We start from the raw sequence: 18,285 nt of genomic DNA, 5'->3' as shown, positions 1-18,285 counted from the left end.
TATACAATATCTTATGGAAACAAGATTTATTGGTAGCCATCCACTCATAAATCTAGTGAAATTCAGGCTGTATATTGTGAGGAACCATACACAGTGTTCCACAAAGGTAATGAGCACTCACCCATGTTAATCAGACTATGTATCTACTAAAGTTCTTACAGAATCCCTCTTCTCCAGCAGATCAGGCTTTATATTGTTTGGGATTTTAAGAGGATTTTAAAAATGTACTGGTGAATGGTCTGAAAATATAACCAACCTTTATGAATCCGGTAGGAACTGGTCGTAGCCCTCATAGCTCCGATATTTGAAGGGTAACCAAATTGTGTGACACGCAAGGTTAAGTAGTAAGTTGTTCAGTATTTTGGTTACCTTTTAGGCTGCAACCTTTTAATGTATGCTGCCCTTCCTTTCTCTCATTCTTCATTTGAAGAAAAATTGTTAATCGTTTTTCTTGTCATTTTTGGATGTGGATGTTTGTTTTTAAAAATTGGCTTCATTGTTAAAATGAAAAATGAAAATGTGAAACCTGGCAATATCCCATGTTGAAGGCTGCCAAAAATGTTTTGTATTTGTTTAAAAAAAACTGCTTTACAGAATGGTAACATTTCTGTATGTATTCATGTATTTATTAAAAAGTACTCTATGGTCTCTGTTATAAGCTTGACAGTTGAGTGCTTCTAAATACACTTATGATTTTCTTGGAAGGGAGCTACAATTTCAGGTAAGTAACTATTTCTTATGAACATTGTTAGATGTGGTGAGTGGTACCATGACCCTCACAAGGCGGCACCTCTTGTGAGCCATGATACCCTCAAACTCACAAATAAATTGCATTTTACCCTCTGCGTATCTTCATATATGCTATATGCACTTAAGAAACACACAGTTAAAGTTGTGTGTGGTTCAGCTAATACAAAAATGAAAAAATTCCTCACTTTTGCCAATTATGGGGCGCACTTATTTCTGGGGACTGGAACTGCACTGCCTGCTCTCTGCTGGTCTGTGAATAGGAATCAGCACAGATTTAGCTTTAGTGTAATTTCCAATAGGAATAGTAATAGAAGGGCAACCAAAAGTTTACAAATCAAGCAATGGTTAGTATTCCATTCTTCCTCTTCTATCAGATTTTTTTTTGCCCGTGGCTTGGCGTTCCTCGACTTGTTTTTTTTTCTTAACAGGTTTGTCTGAATTTTCTGCCATTTTCTCTGTTTTCCTATGATGTTCTAGCTCTCCTCAGGCTGAAATTGGGTCTTCAGCAGATGTCCTTTATAAGGAGGGTAAAAAGTCTAATAAGGTAAGCATATTGCCTTCTTTTCAAGGTGTAAGCTTTGGAGATGTGTTGCAGCAGGCTCAAGACCGGAGAGTGAGTGCACATTTAAGGAGGAGAGGCAGACATGGTGCACTGCCTCCAGTAAGTAAGGAAGTCAAGTTACGTGCCAGCTCCAATACTGCCTCTTCAACTTCCTCTGCCCCATAATCCAGACACAAGTTTTGCAGAGACAGGAATCTCCAGATACAGATGACAACATGGAATCTAGAATGGAAGAGAACTGCCATTCCAGCCACTTTGAAGACAGGATAGGATACCTTAGAAGATGTATAGTTTAGGAACATCAGTGATCCTTATCCATCATAAAATATGTATAACATTTTACATAAGAAATGAAAAGATAATTATCGATCCTTTCAAAATCGCTAGCAAATCTCAACACAAAGGCAACATCAAGCAGGGGTAATGGGGATATTAAGAATAAACTTCTCTATGACTTTTTGCCTCATATGTTGGAAAAATAGGACACAAGTCATGTTTTCGGAGAGCTAAATGCCAAAAGAAAACTAATGATACGTGAATTCCTGTACATCTCTTTTGCAACATGCAGTAGCATACTTGTTTATTTTTTTATTAAACATTACGGTTTTAGCCACCCTGGATGAGCCCCCAGTTCGTCATCTTCGCAACATTCCAATTCTTTGATCCAAGCACAATCAAGAACATCTGTAGCACTCTGAAATACCTTTTGAGAAAAGACAGCAACAGCTTGCAGCATCAGGGAGAGCAGCAAGCTCCATAGAAGCGTTCTTTAAAAGAAAGCTCCTCTAGTCAAATAGTATACAACAGCCTTCCTTGGCTTGTTGTGAGTTCCTCCCTCCAAACAATGACTCGGTCTGTCAGCCATAACCAATCGGTATTGCGGTGGAGGGGGTATTGCCGAACGTTTCCCCTTGAAGCAGAGAATAACAACGGTTGGATGCTTAGTATTGTAAAAAGTGGATCTAACATTCTGTTTCTTTTCTTTTTTTTCTTTTATCTCCCTCCCATGCCACCAAAAGTGTCCATGCACATTCCCTCAGACTTCCTTCAACTTATTTGGTCGAAGACTGCAGTGGTTCCAAAACCTCTGAAGAACATAGGGATTTATTACTGTTTCTTTCTAGAAAAAAAGCCAAATCTAAATTATTCACCTGATGTTTGCTAACAAATGGATGAAGAAATCAATTCCTCAATGTGAGTTCTTCAGAAGATGCAGTATCACTGTGGTATTCAGGAGTTAGATTATCATCTATCTGAAGACTCAGTGAGAAAAGTCTCCTCTCTCTTAGGCTTATGACACCCTTCACCTTCCTGGTGGCCAATACCATGTTTCACAAGTGTCCTTTTTGGCGGTGTCTCGAGGATAAGTTGTCTCAGAAAATGGTAGACGGGGCAGGAGAAATTAAGAAAACCCAAAGACCCCTCTCTTGGTGGTGCAAATAACTAAATGTGCTTCAGGATGTGCTTGTTCGGGAAACCACCCCAGTTTAGTCAGTTGTAACGTACAGCACAGGCGAAGGACTGAAATACACATGAGGGAAGCTCTTTTACCAAAAGAGAAACTGTAGCACTTGAATACTCTGAAGCTGATAACAGTGCAACTTAATCTAAAGTCCTAGTGATATCTGGTGCTTCTAACCAGAAAGTCAGGTAATTTCATCCGTCCAAGCCTGCAATTACCAAACCTAACTGCTGCATCCTGTGAATCTGCAGTACAGCCTACCAAAGGACTGCATGAATATCCTCAGAAAGTCCAAAGTTACATTCTACTTGTTCTTCATAAGCCTTTACCTGTAGGGGATTCTGCATATGGTGCCTGCAGAAGAAAATGGACCCCAGAACTAGCCCAAAATTGACAATACTACTGTATCTTTTTGTGGCAACATTTTCCCTTCCATTCTCGTCTATTAAAGTGCATGCTGCCACTGCTTACAATTAAATCCCTTATCTGGCAGACTTTTCACCATTTTAGTCATTAGTAAGTTTTGTTTTTATAACAATAAAAAGGCCTCTCGTACCTGGGAACTAAATGCCGATAGTCTCCTTTTAAAACTGTGCACAGATTTAATTTCCAGCATTTGACATGGAAAGTAGCTTTACTTGTAGCCATAACTGCAGCATGGAGGGTGACTGAGGTTTAGGATCTCTGCATGGAAGAACCTTCTATATTATTCCACCACAATTAGATATTCTTGTATGTTCATTCATATTCTCTGAAAAGTAATTTATAACGTCCATGTTAATCAGACATTCTCCCTGACAACACACTTTCCTGCATCTTCTCACGAACAAAGATCCCTGAATCCACTAGTTTGAAAGGGACTTTTGAAGTACAATATTGAAAATTAAAGGAGCTTGAGCAGCTTTTTATTGATTATTTGGTTTGCACAGAAATGCTTTGCGTAAACCAGTCCATAGCTAGAGTTGTAATCTCCTCCATTATAACATGTTACGAAAAATTGAACAGGGCCTCAAGGGGCAGGGTGGTACCATTATATACGGGGGTACAGCAGCTACTGTTGTGCTCTTGAAAAATGTCCTAATTCCCGATATTTGATTAGCACATTACTGGCACCTGGTTCATAACTTCAATAGCATAACTGTCTTGACTCCAGGAATATACTGTAGTGGGGCAGGCGTCTGTAAGTCATTAAATTTGCCTCATCATATACATCCTTACTCTTCTGTGGTTTTGGACTTCTCTCGGGCAGTGTTTACTTCAGTTTAATACTCGATTCTATGTTTGTCGATATCAGAGAGAATCCCATGAGAGAGAAAGAAAAGCTACTTCCTGTAATCCTAGTTATGCTTCGTTGGTATTATCCCTGAATCCATAATCAACACACCCACTTCCCCATGTACCCAAACCATGGATGGTTAGCATAAAGGTGTCTTTTGTTTCCACTCTATTGTCTTTAAAAGTGAACTGCCTCACTCTCAAAACACAGCCGGATAGGAAGGTTTCAGCCTGTGCCCTGTCAGTTGTACAGTATGTGTAGGATTGAGAGTGGTTGTAATGCCTGTCTAGAACCTGGATTTTCTTGTATATTTTGCTTTACAAATTGGATAAAGACATTGGTGAGATCAACCAAATGTTCTGTAATTCAGATTTGGCTATATGGATGTAAATTGTAACCCAAAAAAATTAAAACATATTGCCTCTTAAGCAGGTTTTCTTGGTGGATATTTTTCAAAACAAGAATGTACATTAAAAGGAGATATCAGGCATCTGTTCTGAGATAGTCAGTTTATAGGCATTTCAAACCATACCTATGACAGAAAAAATCATTATAGTTAACGTTTCCTGGTTCAATTTCAATAATGTTTAGATTATTTTGGAATTCTGGTTTCTTTAAGAATTATTTATAGCGATAACATAACACAGCTTTAACTATACACAGTTTAAAAAAAATTCTCTTTTTTTACATTTTGTAACTTTGTCTTCATAATGCACCAGTATGACTGGTGCACCTTTAGTAAGCAACATTGCGCATATAAATACAATCTAATTCCTCTCTTACCCTCTGGCAGACTAAGTGCCTGTTTACGAATTTGGCGGATGGGGTACTCGGTCACAAATTTAATGGATATCCAGACCACCTTACTGCAAGTCCATAGGATATAATGGAATTGTAATTTGGCAACGGGATATCCGTCACATTTGTGATGGGGTAACCCTGTCCACCAAACTCGTAATCACAGTACAATTGATTTTGTTCGTGTCTGCACATGCCTCAAAGAATCAGCTTTCGGTATATTATTATTTTCTTCTTGGATGCTTTAAGAATCTGTAAAAAAATAGATCTATATGATTTCCCTTTTGGGGTCACTCTCGTCCTACAAACAGAGGTATTAGTATTATATTTGAGCAGCTAACATTTCACCATAGCAGTATTTATTCTGCATCTGTCTCCTCATCACACCCCTGGAAATGCCTATGCAACTTTCTGGAGTTAAATAATTATTGGAATACTTGCAGGGTACTTACTTTTAGAAGTAGTGCCGTTGGAAAGATGAGACATTGGCTCTTTCTATCATACCTTTGCCGTATTTGGGGCGGTAGGTGGTCACAGCATTGTGGCACAAGAGGCTCCAATGTAGCTGCTCTGCTTGTCTGCTAGTACCTAAATACTGTCAGCTCTTTGACACCAGAAGGGATTTCCGTAGTTCCCAAGCATGGGGCACCAGCTGATTCCTCAAGGAGGGCATTAGGATGTTGATGTTACGGTTTCATTTTCAGAAATTGTGTGACCCCTACAGTGGATTTGGGGCCTGATGTATTATTTTTCCATTTGCACAAAATGGTCAAAGATTGTGCCCTGATTTTCTTCCGAATGGCCTAGGATTTTTTAAACCAACCTATTTTCAAATAGTTTGGATCTCAAAAAAATGAATCACAGTGTCGCAGAATAACCTGCCTACTTAGTATTCATTAGGCCGGTTGCCACTGGTGACTCCATGCAGTTGGACGCAATCACTTGGATGGTGGTGGCCTGTTAGGATCAGAAGGCCACAATATTTAGTTTTAAATAAATAAAGCAAAAACATTTTTTTAAGCAGCCTGTTTTCCTTTAACGAAATGGGGTGTATTAAAACAAAGTTTTTATTTTTTTGAAAGTTTCACTGAGTCTTAAAAGTGGTCCCATGGACCACTGCCTACTCTGGTTGAAATGTTTTTCAGCATTCACATTGAGGAATGGGTGCAAATGGGCCTCCTCTCCCTTGGTGAACCAGTTACCACCCCAACTTCCAAGTGAACAGTGGTTTGCAACCAGAATTGCGGTTGCAAGCCATTGATAAATCAGAGGACGAATAGCAATTTGGAAGAGATGCTCACAATATGCGCATTCCAAATATTGATTTATAATCATTTCCAGAACCCTTTTATCAGTTTGGAAACAGTTCTCAGAATCAGTGAATGTGTTTAGTGACCAAGGGCCATATGTATCATAGTTCAGTTTTGCGATTCCTAAATAGCGATGTTTAAGGAATCGCTATTTAGGAATCGCAAAATGGTATGTATGAAGAAATTCGCTTTTTTTTTGCGATTCCTTAATCTTCCTTAATTGCGAATTCGCAATTAAGGAATAATTTCCAATGCATTCCTATGGGCCAGGAGGCCCATAGAAATGATTGCGAAATAATTCTCAAATTGCGAATTCGCAATTTGCTAATCGCAATTTGAGAATTATTGCAAGGGTGCAGGGGTGTCTCAAGGACCCCCTGCTTCACCGCTGTAAATTACATGTGTGTGCATATGGCGCACATACATGCCCAATGGGCATGTATGTGCGTCATATGCCACCCTCACAAATGTACAATTGTGCATATTTACAAGAAATCGCAAATTACCACCAACTTCAAGTTGGTGGTAATTTGCGATTTTTAAACCTGAAATCGCAAGTCTAAAAAGCTTCATACATAGCATTTAAGGAATCGCAAAGTTGCGATTCCTTAAATGCTTAAGCAAAATAAGGAATCGCAATTTTTTGCGATTCCTTATTTTGCTAATGTTTCTAACATTTCAAAATCGGTAAAAAGGCCGTTTGCGATTCGCTGAGGCCGAAATTCAGCGAATTTCGGCCTTAACAAATCGCAAAAGGCTTGATACATATGGCCCTAATCCTCTGATTTAGTGAATTGAAGTGTTTGCAAGCATTAACGTTCTTTACTAAAGACCGTAGCGTCTGGTCCATTCTCTTGGCCTGTGCAGTGTTACTTATACTTGTTGGCTGTCCATTTCCTGATGCCTTTGTTCTATGTCGAGTTCATGATTTGTGGGAATACTTTATACATAGTTAATGAACTGCCTTAGCTCTTTTACTCATTAAAATATGATAGTAGAATAGCTGAGAATAAATATCGCAGTGTGCTTGGCATGGTTTCTTGAACAGTAATTTTTAATTGCAAAATTGATTTTGGAGTGTTTTCCTTTCATTTGCTCATCTATTTACACCATAGATGGATCTCCGTATTAACGAACAGCAAAGAAGAAGCATTAAACATGGCATTCAGAGGGGACCAAAGTACAGGCGAGAGCAGTCTGGAAGATCTTACAAAGGCCATTATTGATGACATCCAGCGATTACCTGGAAACGATGTCTGCTGCGATTGTGGATCATTAGGTATTTATTTCAATGTATTTGGACTAAGTAGTATGTTTTGTCACCATAATACCGCCCCATTTTATTACTGTTATCCATAAGTGATGATGTTGTAGGGCTAAAAAAATGATCTAAATGCGTAACCCAACATTTCAACACCATCTTTTTACCGAAAAGTCCAAACGAATGCAGTTGATTCACTTCCAGTGGCACTCTTGCATTAAAAGCTGAGCCACATCACCTTTGTAGCAGACAACAAGCAACCAGTGCATTATATCATATATTCAGTCGTTCATACATTCTTTTGTTGCTTTTCAACAAACATTTTCATTATTCAAATCGTTTACTCTCTTGACTTTTGGAAAAGCAGTGTATTTTAGATATAGCTGTCCTTCATTGCTTTGCCTTGAGGAAGCAACATCCTTCCTGAGCGTGATTAATTTACGGAGTGTGAATGATCAGAGCACCACCCATATTTATTTTATTGTGATGCTATAGAACTACAATATATACAGTAAAATATATGTAGATATAATATAAAACGATTACAATTGCCTTCCTTACTTTGTAGAAAGGAGTAGGTACTTGAAAACAGACATAATGAGAGCTAGCTAACAACTAAAGAAGGTGAAACTGAATACAAGACAGATTTTGTTAAGGATAGGAATATAGCAACTAGATGACCAGTATCACCAGAGATCTTACATGTCATATCCCGTTTTAGGGGTCACAGGGCTAACAGGGGCTCATTCATATCTTCCTAGCCTTGATTTACATTTAGCTAAAAGTCTTCAGTCTCCACCCTCAACTTTGTTGGAGCACGTAATTTTGCTCTGGTCACAGTGAAAGTCTTGAAATGCCTGCATGGCAGTTCTCGAAGGTCAAATGCTGTGATGGCAAGGCATGTGCTTTCGGTCTTCATAATAGCCTTTGGTCCCAACATTGTTGTATGAAGGTAGCATGGCTGGTCATGGACCATAGCAGGAAATACACCAGAATTTGCGGCCTCCGAAGATAACTCAGCTTTCTGATCCAGATCTTCTGGTATTGACAGTGAGTGGCAGCACTGGTTCATGGCCTGCAGTGGCTGGCAACCTCATGTAGACAGAAGCTCTGTGAGCTTTCTGCAGAGCACGGCTTACCTTGGTCAAAAGAAAATTAGGACTGGAACAAAGTGCTATAGTTTGGATCCCATTTATATATACATTTTCTATTCAGGAGATGTGGATCCACGGTCTCAAGCTTAAGAACCAGTTTGGATTGGTTCTTCTTTCAAGTCTCCTCCTCAGGCTTACCTCCATGTAAAGTGATGTGGTTCACAAGTGATAGCATCAAGGCAGTCTCTAAGCCTGAGCCCCTACAACATGTACACACTTGGTTGTCAGCCTTTTTAAGGCAGTAATCAGGTTCAAACAAAAGAGCAAGCTTGACCTAGCAGCTTCCTCACGTTGGACGATAGAAACTACAGTTTCACTCTCCACCCCTACCGTTTACCCATTGAAAATGCTCAGGAAAACAAATAGCAAAAAACAACCATGCCTCAACTGTAAAATATTTAAAATAGGACAATGGAAGCAGTGATATAAATCACAATAGGGATGGGGAACAAAGGAGGGGAGACCACAATGAGAAGGTAGGGTGAAAGAAATAAACGACCATTTTTAGGTCGAGCTTAGCGCAGCGCGCATTCGCTGCTCTAGGAAAACGACCTCTTGGAATCACTCTTAACTTTTCACACACTTATGCGTGTGTTTATTTATTGTTTTTTTTAGCATTTTTCTATTGGGCTTTGCGTGCGTCTTTCAAAAAAGAAAGACTTCTCGCATCCCGGAAGCCGTCACAATTTCCTGCCACTGAGGAACCTAGACTGAGGCTTTTATCTCCATTGGACCCCTTGAGCACGCGGCTGCGGCTCCCTCAATTATTATGACAGAAACGACACTGAGCGTTTCCCATCATCATATGGGTCAATTCTGCACACACCGCACCATCGCCTTTGACGCCCTAAGCGGTCTGGGTTCCTCCAATGCTTATTAAATTATTATTTATTTATTTATTTATTTATTCGTTTTCAAACGTAACAAAAAAAAAAGTGGGTACATACAGGACATAGGATTTGGCTCAGCATTGGTATAGGAACAATGGCTTTATAGACCGGCACATTCAGGTTATATACTAAGAATGTATTACATGACATTATACTCAAAAGGGAAAAACAAAAGGGACACAATTCATGACAATATAAAGCAGAGTATATTTGGAAAAGAGAAATACAGTGCATCAGATAGTTGTTACAGTCAGCAAATAGGCAGTAAGGGGAGCCCAAATGTCCTGTGGTTTCGATGACGTGGGCAATTCTTCTGCATAGCATGTAAACTGATCAGGACAAAAGTTCAGGTTCTGTAGCCATAGTTTAGTGGTGGGCGCAGGTCTACCCCCCAGCATAGAGAGACTCTCCACTTGGCCATTAGTAATGCTATTGCCACAAACCTCCTGTAAGAGGCCTTAATAGGCGTGACCAAGCTCAAAAGAGATAGTTGGGGAGTACAGGTTAAGGTCCCCTCAGTCAACGAGAGTATAATCCGTATGACAGACCCCCAATGTGAATACACCTTAAGGCACTCCCAAGCTAAGTGATAAAAGTCTGCATTAGTCGCTCCACATCGCCTGCAACGATCTGAGTCCCGCAGACCATATCTATACAGCTGGGCAGGTGTGTAGGATAGTTGATGTAAATACTTAAAGTGGACCAATCTCAAGTTACCATTGGCTGTTAAATGTCCAGTCAGATGGCAGCATCCAGACCGCACGACCTCAGATAGGGGATTTGGTAAAATCGCATACCATTTATTTAATGCAGATACACCTAGAGCAACCCCTTCCCTCTGCGATACCGGATATAATCTAGTGACCAGCTTCGCTTGCGAAGCGGCTGTGTATAAAAGTTGCAGCGCTTCTAGCACATGCGGTTTCATAGCAGAACCCAGTCTGGTATAGATAAAAAGCTGCATAGCAGTAACGCCGCCACCCGCTGCCACAGACGCTGAAGCCAAGAATTGACCACCAGAGAACAGTGACAGAGATATCTGTATGGTATAAGGGTGGCATATTGGGCGCATACAGCGGCAATTTCTGTGCTTGTTTTCCCAGTTCCCGCCATGCGTTGGCCGTGGTTTGAACTGTGTCATACTCCCCCTCCTCAAAGATTGTATGCGTATTCACTCTCATGGCCTTGAGTGGTATTGGGTGAACGGCTCCTTCCTCTACCGCAACATGGGCGATATAAGCTGGATCCTGCTGCCAGTAATAGGCGTAGTGGGCCTGTGCAGGAGCTCCAGTAATGGGGTTGGGCCGTGTGCACTTAACAATGTCAGGCAGAATAGTGTGATCCACAGCCCACTGCTTGTAATATCCAGGACTTCACACCACCATATTCCAGGCCGCGTGAGAAGCAGAGTCTCATTAGGCAGCACTTGTCCCACTGTAATGAGGGAAAATAATTTCCGCCGCGTAGGGGCGCAGCCATTCACCTGTCACCTCGCGGCAGGCCCAGACAGCGGGAACGGCGGTCGCCGCAGCAGGAACCCCAGACAGGCAGCTGGAGTCTCTCAGCGCTGCCGCAGCAAACAGGTCGCCCAGACGGAGGAAAGACGCCGCAGCAGTCGCGCTCCGCCCCGGGGGCTGCACAAGCACACAGCGGCCCGCCGGCGAGGGACCGCCACGCAGATGCTTCACCTCCGAGCCAGACGCAAGACGAGCTCCACAGTGCGGGGGGCGTGCCAGCACCGGTCGCAGCAGTCAGGCAGCCCCGCCGCGATTCACCAGTGCGCCCACACCTCCTCAGCTCCGAAGCCCAGTCGCCGGAACCAGACAAAACGATGGAGCACGCAGCGAGCGGACACACACAAAGAGATCAGTGGATATTTTATCACGAGCCGCCATTTTGTGCCCTGACAGAGCGAGGCAAACAAGCAGCTACAGGCCCTCAGTCCTCAAATTAGCTGTGGCGAAGTGCTTCCCAGGTGACAAGGAGTCCAGGCATATGCAGTAGAGCTTTGGATGGTGCCAGTTTAGCAGGATATTAGGCGGATGATAATCTCGACCGGCCGAGCGGCACTAAAGTGCAGCGATCTTTCTCCAGGCTCTCTTGCGCCCCCTGGGTTCCTCCAATACTTCACAGTGAATATTCAAGGTCTGTCAGTTCGCTGATGGTATCATCAGCCTCTCCTCTACCTATATCTACGCAAGACTCGATAATGCTCATTACAAGCAATTGTACAGAGGCATGCTTATCTTAACTGTCCTGATGATGATCCATTTATTGTTTATATGTATCGAAACGCCGTTAACACACTAAAACGCCTTATACACTGCTCTGAATTGCCATCTAATGTGTTATGGTGTTCTTTTGGGATTTGTTTGTCACATTGAGATTTTTATGTGTAACAAACCTACAGCTTTGCCTGAGCCTCTTTGTGTGTGTCCTATTGTTTGTCCTGTTAAGTTTTAGTATGATGCAGGCTTGTGTCCCACTTGATTTTTTGTTTATATTGTTTTCATTAGATTTAAAATATTAAATATTAGACCTCTGTCCGACTGGATAAGTCTAAAAAATATAGTACTGATTGGGCCTATATTCATTCCCTTGTGCCTATTTGTGTTTCTCTAGGGACCATAGTTCTCAATAATTTCTAAAAAGACAGCACGCAATTGGGCGAAGGCGGGTGCATGTCCCACCTTTCTCAGAAAATGTATCCGCCCACGGGCTACGGCTTGTGGTTACGGGCAGGTGCGCCATCTGTTCGGGGTCATGTCACCATCTGTGTCTAATTAGTGCGTTCGCCGCGCTGCCATGCTCACTCACCCCCGCTTCTCTCACTCGCGCCATTCTTTTTAACCAACACTTCCTTCACATGCCTCATGCTCAGCCCTGACAATGCTCTGTTTGCAATGAGGAACTTGTGCATTCGTTGTCATGCTAGGCCCATTGCTGTTTCCTTTTAGAAGGATGAAGGCAGCAGAAACGTGTTTTGACAGAGGCAGCCAAGGCAGAGGTAGCGAGGCCTCTGCTTACAAACACAGCTCCTGATTTTCTATACTGTGCTCGCTTTCTGATTTGGTACTGGCATTATATAATGTAAGCTTAACTTTAACACCTTGGCTGCTATGGGTTTTCCCCTCCTGTGCTTATTTGTGAGCATTCCCATTATATATGACGAGCTCAGCTAGTCATCAGCACAGCTCAACCGTGCCTCATGACGAGCTGAGCTCGTCATGAGCATCCTTCGATAAGGTAAGCACCCTCTTAATCTTATGTTTGACCTCACATCCACAGGTTCGAACCCTAGCGCGTCTGCTCAGCCTTTCATCCTACTAGAGGACGACGGACTAATTAACGTTCATTTGGTTGGCAATAAACATCTGTTACTCTGCACCAAGATGCAGCATACTCCAGCCCCGCCTTCACTTGCACACTGGGATAACTAACTTTAGCCTCCTTTCAATTCGGCTCCTGATTTTCCATACTGTGCTCGTTTTCTGATTGTGTACTGATTTGCTACAGGCATAATATAATAGGAGCCAGCGGCGGCGGCGCGCAGGCTGTGATCTGTTTTGGGTCAGGTTTCATTTCCAGACCTTGCCGCTTTCATTAGAAGGCACGTCCCCTTCACCCCACCTCCACAAGAGTGCGCTTTCATTTTCTCTAAAACACAACAGAACAGAAACTAAATCAATTACGGTGACATCTTACTTTCCAGCGGAATCGGCAGCACCGTCTAATGAGCAGGCCTTGGCCAACAAGCCTGCCCTGAAAAGCAACAAGCAGCTGGTACAGTAGTTAATGCTCCTTAAAGACCACTCATGTCTTGGGGAGGAAGGGAACGATCCTCGTGAGGTTTCAGTAAATAGCTACATTGTGATGCTTAACCATTTGTTGACCAGATGATCATGCTTCTGGTTAAAGAAAACAGAAGTACGTTAGCAATCAGCATTTTACCCTAACTGTTGTGGAGAAAAACCAAACATCTACAGAAGGTAGGCACGGCGTAACTCTACAGAGTGCAGCTTTTCGCTCCTCCACCTCAGAAATCTGCAAGCACTTCTCCTTTCATTCTTTTAAATTTTTTGCATTATGTAGCGCGAATGAAGGTATCAAATCACTTTACATAAGTACTAGTTCCATTACAGAAATCTGCCCGGTGGGTGATATTGTGCTGCATTGCTAAACGATTATAAGGTCCCAAAGGCGATACCTATTTGCTATATCTGAAAGAGACACGTTAGTGATAGATTCCTTACCTTAGAATATCCCCAGGCGTCAGACTGGATCCGGAAATTTTTGCGTAGCAATACCCCTGCGCGCTGGTAGGCGTCGTCTGCGGCTCCGCGTCCGTCGTCGGCGTCGTGAGCGCCGGGATGACGTCGTCGGAGTATATAGGCGGCGCCCATGCGCGCTGACGTCAGTTCTTCTTTTTTCCGCTCCAGCTAGCGCAGATCCGGAAGAAGCTCTACCCCCAGTCACTTTTTGACTGAAAACTTTTTGATCTTTTTGATCCTCTATTTAGTCGATTCTCGACTATCGGTGCCAGGGATGCCCGGGTTCAAGCCTTGCTCGAAGTGCGGCCGACTCATGTCGGTCACGGACCCCCATCGCCGGTGCCTGAAGTGCTTAGGCCTCGACCACGACGATCGAACCTGCTCCGACTGCCGGGCCCTGACGTCGAAGGCTAGGCGGGAGCGGTCCCGCAAGCGTCTCGAGCTGAGGCAGTCGGCCCCGCGCCGCTCCAGGTCCCGGTCCCGGTCCCACGGGAGGTCGAGGGACAGGTCGCGAGGTCGGAGTCATCGACGTTCCGGGAGTGGACACCGATCGTCTGGTTCCAAGTCCTCAGGTAAGAGGCATGAGAGGTCGGAGCGACACCATCGATCCTCCGACCCGCCCCGACGCTCGCACGATGCGGCCGGGGACTCGGGCGACACCGCCCACGCGGCTCCGCGGGAGTCGCAAGCGTCGCCGCCTGCCCCACACCTTCGGGTCCCTGGGCACGGCCCATCGCAGGAGGAGGTCGACAGGTACCTCATGGCCATGAGGGCCCTCCCTCCTCAGTCGGTTCCCGTGGCGCCTTCGGGCCGATCGGCTCCGTCTGGAGGTCCTTCCGGGTCGGGCGCTTCGGCCCCGACGACATCGGGTGCTTCGGCCCCGACGACGTCGGGTGCTTCGGGCCCGGCGCCGCTGGCGACTTCGGTCCCGGCGCCACGCGACCTCGCTGGATCCGGCTCCGGATCCGGGACCCCGCCGGTCGACCTAACGACCTCGCCGGCGCCGTCCCTTCAGGTGTCGTCCCCGGCAGCCGATGTGGTTGCCGACCCCAATGTTTCCTACGGTCCTACTCAGGAGTCGGAGGGGCGCCGCTGGGCGCCGATTCCGTCGGCCTTTGGAGACTTCTATCTCCACGAGGAGGCCCTGGCTGTTAATCCTGGTCTCCAGGAGCCAGGTGACGAGGAGCAATGGGAGGGGTCCGAGGACCCTCTGGCACGTGATTGCCAGTCACATCAGGACTGGACATATGAGCTTGGGGAGGCCAGTGGTATTGACACCTCGCCAGACACTGGATTTACGTCGCCCCCGACTGTGGCTTCGGAGGCGGGTTCTGCTTACAGCGTAGTGTTGACGAAGGCAGCTAAGGCCTTAAACCTTCAGCTCCCCGTCGCGGCCGTGAGGACTAATCTCCTCACTGAGGTCCTCAAACAGCAGTCCGGCTCCGCGGAGCCCCTCCTGCCGTTCAATGAGGCCTTGTGTGACATTCTTCTGGGCACTTGGTCCAAGCCCGCCACAGGCCCCCCTGTGGACAGGAACGTGGCCAGACGCTACCGCCCGGCACCGGGCGACCCTTGCTTTTTGTCCACCCACCCCACCCCCGAGAGTCTGGTCATCCAGGCCTCCAACTCCCAAACCGCATTCCCGTCGGCCCCGCCCGACAGGGAATCCAAGAGATATGAGCAGTTCGGGAAGAAGGTCTTCTCGTCTGTGAGCCTGGGGCTACGGTCGGTGAACACCAACTGTCTCTTGGGCCGCTACACCCACACTCTGTGGGACACGGTTGCGGAGGTGCTGCCACAATGCCCTGAGGAGGTCAGGGCTAAACTCAGCCAAACCCTTGCGGACGGCCGAGATGCGGCACGCTTTTCGATCCGGTGTGGGCTGGATACCACGGACTCACTGGGCAGGGCGATGGCAACGACGGTGGCGGTTCGACGCCACGCCTGGTTGAGGTCCGCCAACTTCTCGGCCGATGTCCAGGCCACCCTCCTGGACATGCCGTTTGATGGCCGTCGCCTCTTCGGCGACAAGGCAGACCATGCGCTGGAGCGTTTCAAGGACTCCAGGGCCACGGCCAAGTCCTTGGGCCTTACGGCCCCACGCCAGCAATCGGGTGCCTTTCGCTCCTTTCGTGGCCACGGAAGGGGCGCCCCACCACGGACCGCCAGCCACACGCCGCAAAATGTCCAGCAGCGCGGTGGCGGACGTGGGAACCGCCGTGGCGGTGGTCGGGGTCAGCGGCGAGGCCAGTCCACACCTCCCTCAGCAGCCCCCGCCTCAAAACCTTCCTAGTCCGAGTTTTCAGGCCCATGTGACGCCTGTGGGAGGCAGGGTTCGCCATCACCTCTCCCACTGGCATACAGTCACTTCGGACAGGTGGGTGCTGCAAATTGTCCGAAGGGGTTTCTCCCTCCCCTTCGAGTCTTCCCCTCCATCCATGCCACCCAAATGCCACCGTGTGTCGGGGGATCACTTGCGACTTCTGCAAGAGGAAGTTTCAGCCCTCTTGGCCAAGAGGGCCATCGAGCGCGTTCCTGGGCCAGAAGTAGGACGTGGTTGTTATTCCCACTACTTTCTGGTGCCCAAGAAGGGCAAAGGGGGCCTGCGCCCTATCTTGGATCTACGGAACGTCAACGGCTTCCTCCGGGCGGAGAAGTTCAAGATGCTCACTTTGGCTCAGGTCCTGGCTGCCCTAGACCCAGGAGACTGGATGGTAGCGTTGGACTTGCAGGACGCCTATTTCCACATCCCCGTCCTGCCGGCCCACCGGCGTTACCTGCGGTTCACGGTAGGCCTAGAGCACTTTCAGTTTACCGTGCTCCCCTTCGGCCTTACCAGCGCCCCACGGGTGTTCACGAAGGTGATGGCGGTGGTCGCAGCCCATCTGCGCAGGCAGGGGGTATCAGTCTTCCCCTACCTCGACGACTGGTTGTTGAAGGCGGGCTCGCCCCAGACAGTCGTCAGCCACCTCCAGACTACGGCCGACCTCCTGCACTTGCTGGGGTTCTCCATCAATGTGCCGAAGTCACACCTGTGTCCCTCTCAGAAGCTCCTTTTCATCGGAGCGGTTCTCGACTCGGCGCAGTTTCGGGTTTACCCACCCGAGCAGCGGGTTCGGGATATTCAGGCTCTGATTCCTGTCTTCAGACCGTTATCCCGGGTCTCGGTCAGGTTGACGCTGCGGCTTCTGGGACTGATGGCCTCCTGCATCCTTCTGGTGCGTCACGCCAGGTGGCGGATGCGGGCTCTGCAGTGGGACCTGAAGTTTCAGTGGGCCCAGCATCAGGGCAACCTGTCCGATCATGTCCTGATCTCGGAGGGCACTGCGAAGCAACTGCAGTGGTGGCTCACGGACCGCGACTGGGTCAGTGGCAGACCCCTCTCCCTACCCCAGCCGGAGCACGTAGTTGTGACGGACGCGTCCCTCCAGGGCTGGGGAGGCCACATGGGAGAGGCGGAGATCAGAGGCCTCTGGTCTCCGGCGGAGTCCCGGCTCCACATCAACCTTCTGGAGCTGCGGGCGATTCGTCTTGCACTGAAGGCATTCCTCCCCTCTGTCAGGGGGAGCGTGGTGCAAGTGTTCACCGACAACACCACCGCCATGTGGTACTGCAACAAACAGGGCGGTGTGGGGTCGTGGACCCTTTGCCAGGAGGCTCTGCGCCTCTGGCAGTGGCTGGAACATCAGGGCGTGACCCTGGTGGTTCAACACCTGGCAGGCTCTCTGAATGCCAGGGCGGACGAACTCAGCCGCCGGTGCATGATGGATCACGAATGGCGTCTGAACTCGGACGTGGCGCAAGGTCTCTTTCGACAGTGGGGAGAGCCTTGGTTAGATCTATTCGCCACAGAAGAGAACGCGCAATGTCAGCAGTTCTGCGCGTTGGAGTTTCCAAGGCGGCACTCGCTCGGAGACGCTTTTCGTCGCGAGTGGAGCTGCGGTCTGTTGTACGCCTTTCCGCCTATACCACTTCTGCCCAGAGTGCTGAAGAAGATCAGGCGCGACCGGGCCCAGGTCGTCCTTGTGGCTCCGGACTGGGCACGAAGATACTGGTATCCCGAGCTACTCAGCATGTCAGTCGATCCCCCGATTCGTCTGCCTCTTCGGGAGGACCTTCTGTCGCAGCAGCAGGGGACGGTCCTGCACCCGAACCTGTCCAGTCTCCACCTACAAGCTTGGAGATTGAGCGGCGGCAGTTGAGGCCATTTGACTTGCCTCCCGAAGTCTGTGACATCATTCTGGCAGCCAGGCGTCCCTCCACTAAGTCGGTATACGCCTGCCGGTGGAACAGATTTGTGGCATGGTGCGCAGCAAAGGCTGTGGATCCCCTCTCTGCACCCCTTTCGGAAGTGCTGCTCTTTCTTCTTTCCCTTGCCCAGCAGGGCTCTGCTCTGGGCACTCTTAAGGGGTACCTTTCTGCTCTTTCAGCCTTCTTGAGGCTACCAGATCAGCCTTCTTTATTCAAGTCCCCTATTGTGAGTAGATTTCTGAAGGGCATCACGCACATGTTTCCTCCTGTTCCCTTCGTGATGCCCCAGTGGGACTTGAA

At 47.1% G+C, this 18,285-nt stretch overlaps 1 protein-coding gene across 3 annotated transcripts in view; it reads left to right on the top strand.

The window, feature by feature from the left end:
* The window catches only part of ASAP1 (ArfGAP with SH3 domain, ankyrin repeat and PH domain 1), a 1,926,573-nt gene that overhangs the window by 1,117,781 nt on the left and 790,507 nt on the right, over positions 1-18,285 (top strand). For all 3 annotated transcript variants that reach the window (XM_086966222.1, XM_086966220.1, XM_086966221.1), the window contains one exon: positions 7,274-7,437. In XM_086966222.1, the coding sequence (XP_086822348.1) occupies positions 7,274-7,437 (164 nt within the window). The remainder of the gene's footprint in view (positions 1-7,273; positions 7,438-18,285) is intronic.

Source organism: Lissotriton vulgaris, chromosome 4_1, assembly GCF_964263255.1.
Source record: "Lissotriton vulgaris chromosome 4_1, aLisVul1.2, whole genome shotgun sequence".
Lineage (NCBI taxonomy): Eukaryota > Metazoa > Chordata > Amphibia > Caudata > Salamandridae > Lissotriton > Lissotriton vulgaris.
This window is presented reverse-complemented; position numbering and strand designations above follow the sequence as displayed.